This window comes from Babylonia areolata, chromosome 30, assembly GCF_041734735.1.
Source record: "Babylonia areolata isolate BAREFJ2019XMU chromosome 30, ASM4173473v1, whole genome shotgun sequence".
Classification (NCBI taxonomy): domain Eukaryota; kingdom Metazoa; phylum Mollusca; class Gastropoda; order Neogastropoda; family Buccinidae; genus Babylonia; species Babylonia areolata.
This window is the reverse complement of record NC_134905.1, coordinates 15,401,184-15,406,183: the sequence shown is the minus strand read 5'-3', so window position 1 is coordinate 15,406,183 and position 5,000 is coordinate 15,401,184. Positions and strand designations below refer to the sequence as shown.

At 42.3% G+C, this 5,000-nt stretch overlaps 1 protein-coding gene across 1 annotated transcript in view; it reads left to right on the top strand.

Annotated features, from left to right (window-relative positions):
* The window catches only part of LOC143275390 (sodium/potassium-transporting ATPase subunit beta-2-like), a 23,054-nt gene that overhangs the window by 16,727 nt on the left and 1,327 nt on the right, over positions 1-5,000 (top strand). Inside the window, exons 4-5 of the mRNA XM_076579463.1 lie at positions 2,279-2,380; positions 4,992-5,000. The exon at positions 4,992-5,000 is cut by the window's right edge and continues 1,327 nt beyond it. Coding sequence (XP_076435578.1) covers positions 2,279-2,380; positions 4,992-5,000 — 111 coding nt within the window. The remainder of the gene's footprint in view (positions 1-2,278; positions 2,381-4,991) is intronic.

Sequence of the window (5,000 nt, the reverse complement as noted above, 5' to 3'; positions counted from 1 at the left end):
CACACACACACACACAGTGTGCCTTTCCTCTCCCCCTTCCCACTCACACACATACACACATACGATCAAACACAGACACAGACACAGACACAGACACACACACAGACACACACACACACACAATACCGCCTTTGCTCTTCCCCTTCCGACTCTCACACATAGGCACACACGATGATCATAAACGCACACAGACACACCGACACACACAGACACACCGACACACACACACACACACAGACACACACACACACACACACACACAGACACACACACACACACACACACACACACACACGGATGGTGAATAGCGAACGCACAATCACCGTACACAAAACAGAATCACATGAGTGAGCAAACCAGTGGCCAAACAAACTTTTTAATTTTTTATTATTATTTTTTTTTAATCAGTTCTTACATCCTTTCAGATTTTTTGTATTCACCAACAGAATTGTTCACCATCACTACACTGACAGAAAGCATATTATGAGGAGGTGGGGGTGGTGGAGTGGGGAAGTGGGGGGACAGGGGGGGTAATCCATCACATTACCACCTTCCGATTGTGTACCCTTTTTTCTCTATTCTTTCTGGTGCCATTAAAATTTTCTGTTCTTTGAGGCCGACTTTAGCCTTTTGTTTATTCATTTGTTTGTGTGTTTGTTCACTTGTGTAACATTTGTTTTATTTATTCGTTTGTTTGTTTATTATCTAAGTATTTATTCACTTATGTGATATCGATTTATTTCTTTATTCATGCATTTATTTGTTTATTTATTTCTTTGTTTGCTTGTTTATTTGTTTGTTAATGTATTCATTTAGTTAGGTAATCAGTTAGTTATTTGTGTATTTATTTATTTATTTATTTATTCATCTATTCATTATTCATTTATATTCATCTATTTATTTTTAAAGTTGGTGCTCGAGGGTCTCATCTATAGACAGACAGTTAGTTGCGTGGCCCAAAGCCGTATTCTCCAAAGTCCCTCTTGTCATGACGAAAAGTCCTTGCCTTCGATCAAACTTCCTTCTCATTCACCGCTCCTACCCAATGGAACTCTTTGCCATGTCGATCCAGACACTCCAAGTCCACTTCCAGCTTCAAAACTTACCTCACTGAGACTCATTGTTCAAAACTGCGTTTGATTTTTTTTTTTTAAGTATGTATATGTATGTATGTATGCATGTGTATCTGCACCTGTGGGACTCGGTAGGCGAGAGAGTGAGTAAGGGACTGCACAATTCCTTTTCACTTTAAAAAAAAAAAAAGTCACCTGTACTGGTCAGGTAACCAGGCTAATGTCGGAACGACGAGCTAGCCCTTCAGCTGTGATCCGGTGGCATAAAGACGTTTGAAAACAAGAGAACGCTGGCCATTAAGGAGAAGCGTGAGCCGAAGGAAGCAGGGCTCAACATCTGGAGACGTTTTCCCTTGCAACACCTGTGGGAAGTTCTGCGCGTCCAGAATCGGCCTCTTCTCCCATATGAGGACACACACCGACAGATAAGCCTGCCTGCTCACTCATCCGTCGGTCCGACGGGAGACTCCATCATCATCATCATCATCATCATCATCACATATATCTTGTTATATATGTTCTACTTCTTAAGATGTATTGTCTTGTCGTGGTGTATGATGGTTTTAGTGTTGGACTAACTGTGAATTGATGGATGGAGTAACGTGCTGTCAGTGTGTTCTGGTTGGATCTATTGTATTCTGAATCGCTTGGAGCAAATTTCACTTGATCAGGCGCGCACGACATATATAAAACTCCAAATCGAATTAATTACGATCACATAAAATCAAAAACGCTTTATCTATCTACATGGAAGCAAACTAGGTACATACTTACTTGCTTCTGCGTTCGTGGGCTGCAGCTCCCACATTCACTCGTATGCACACGAGTGGGCTTTTACGTGTGCATGACCGTTTTTACCCCGCCATGTAGGCAGCCATACTCAGTTTTCGGGGGTGTAAATGCTGGGTATGTTCTTGTTTCCACAACCCACCGAACGCTGACATGGATTACGGGATCTTTAACGTGCGTATTTGATTTTCTGCTGGCATAATTATACACATGAAGGGGGTTCAGGCACAAGCACGTTTGCACATAATAATATGTCGACCTGGGAGATCGGAAAAAAAAAAAATTTCCACCCTTTAACCCACCAGGCGCCGTTACCGAGATTCGAAGCCGGGACCCTCAGATTGAAAGCCCATTGCTTTAACCACTCGACTGTTTGCCGCCCTTCACTTTACTTAATTACTGATTGTGTGTCTCAGGTGTTTGACTGGATTCCGGAGGAATACACAGAGGACACTGTGCCAGAGGCCATCAAAGATCAGTGGAGTCAGTGGTGGGTCACCGTGACCTGTGACGGTGAGGTACGTTGGTCTTTCAGTTTCAGTTTCAGTTTCAGTTTCAGTTTCAGTTTCTCAAGGAGGCGTCACTGCGTTCAGACGTAGACAAAATCCATACTAATCGCTGCACCACATCTGCTGGGCAGATGCCTGACCGGCAGCATAATCCAACGCGCTTAGTCGGGCCTTGAGTGCATGCATTATAATTATTTGTGTAGCTATCATTACTTCACGGGACATCTGACGTCCTTTGACTATTCAGAACACATTGCTCCACGACTGAGATATCTGAAGTCTATTCACTGTTCAGAACACATTACTGATGTGTGTTACCTGCTGGGAACACATTACTTCATGAGTCACCTGAGGTCAGTTACCTGCTGGGAACACATTACTTTATGACACACCTGAGGTCAGTTACCTGCTGGGAACACATTACTTCATGACACACCTGAGGTCAGTTACCTGCTGGGAACACATTACTTCATGACACACCTGAGGTCAGTTACCTGCTGGGAACACATTACTTCACGACACACCTGTTGTCAGTTACCTGCTGTGAACACATTACTTTATGACACACCTGAGGTCAGTTACCTGCTGGGAACACATTACTTCATGACACACCTGAGGTCAGTTACCTGCTGGAGACACATTACTTTATGACATACCTGAGGTCAGTTACCTGCTGTGAACACATTACTTTATGACACACCTGAGGTCAGTTACCTGCTGGGAACACATTACTTTATGACACACCTGTTGTCAGTTACCTGCTGGGAAGACATTACTTTCTGACACACCTGTTGTCAGTTACCTGCTGGGAACACATTACTTTATGACACACCTGAGGTCAGTTACCTGCTGGAGACACATTACTTTATGACACACCTGAGGTCAGTTACCTGCTGGGAACACATTACTTTATGACACACCTGAGATCAGTTACCTGCTGGGAACACATTACTTTATGACACACCTGAGGTCAGTTACCTGCTGGGAACACATTACTTCATGACACACCTGTTGTCAGTTACCTGCTGGGAACACATTACTTCATGACACACCTGAGGTCAGTTACCTGCTGGGAACACATTACTTCATGACACACCTGAGGTCAGTTACCTGCTGGGAACACATTACTTCATGACACACCTGAGGTCAGTTACCTGCTGGGAACACATTACTTTATGACACACCTGTTGTCAGTTACCTGCTGGGAACACATTACTTCATGACACACCTGTTGTCAGTTACCTGCTGGGAACACATTACTTCATGACACACCTGAGGTCAGTTACCTGCTGGGAACACATTACTTCATGACACACCTGAGGTCAGTTACCTGCTGGGAACACATTACTTTCTGACACAACTGTTGTCAGTTACCTGCTGGGAACACATTACTTTATGACACACCTGAGGTCAGTCACCTGCTGGGAACACATTACTTTATGACACACCTGAGGTCAGTCACCTGCTGGGAACACATTACTTCATGACACACCTGAGGTCAGTTACCTGCTGGGAACACATTACTTTATGACACACCTGTTGTCAGTTACCTGCTGGGAACACATTACTTTATGACACACCTGAGGTCAGTTACCTGCTGGGAACACATTACTTTATGACACACCTGTTGTCAGTTACCTGCTGAGAACACATTACTTTATGACACACCTGAGGTCAGTTACCTGCTGGGAACACATTACTTTATGACACACCTGTTGTCAGTTACCTGCTGGGAACACATTACTTTATGACACACCTGAGGTCAGTTACCTGCTGGGAACACATTACTTCACGACATACCTGTTGTCAGTTACCTGCTGGGAACACATTACTTCATGACACACCTGATATGTGTTACATGCTGGGAACACATTACTTCATGACACACCTCTGGTCAGTTACCTGCTGGGAACACATTACTTCATGACACACCTGATATGTGTTACATGCTGGGAACACATTACTTCATGACACACCTGATATGTGTTACATACTGGGAACACATTACTTCCTGACACATGCTCAAAACACATTACTTCACGTGACACCTAAGTCTACTCACTGTTTGATATACGTTTCTTTTCGAAACACCTGAAGTCTATTCACAGTTCGAAATACACTGCGAAACAACACCTGAAGTCTATTCACAGTTCGAAATATATTACTTCACAAAACACGAGAAGTCTGTCCACGATTCGAAATACATTACTTCACAAAACACCAGAAGTCTGTACATAGTTCGAAATACATTACTTCACAAAACACCTGAATTCTATTCACTGTTTAGAACACATTACGTCACACCTATTAACTGCTCGAAACGCATCACTTAATATTAATTAACTGCTTGGAACTGTTATATAACAGTTTATCATGCAGTGTAGATATTTTCGTATAATGTTATTTTAGAATTACAAATCGATTTTTAACTGTATGCAGCACAACTGAACGTGTTTGACATGGAAAGACGCAATGTAGATTATTATCATTAATATCAATATATAATATTGTTATTGTATTATTTTAATTACTAAAAGTCGATTGTGTTGTTGTTGTTAAAATCTACTGGTTTAATAATTTTATATACGAGCGTATCATTATTGTTGGCAACAATGTGCAGACAGCATTC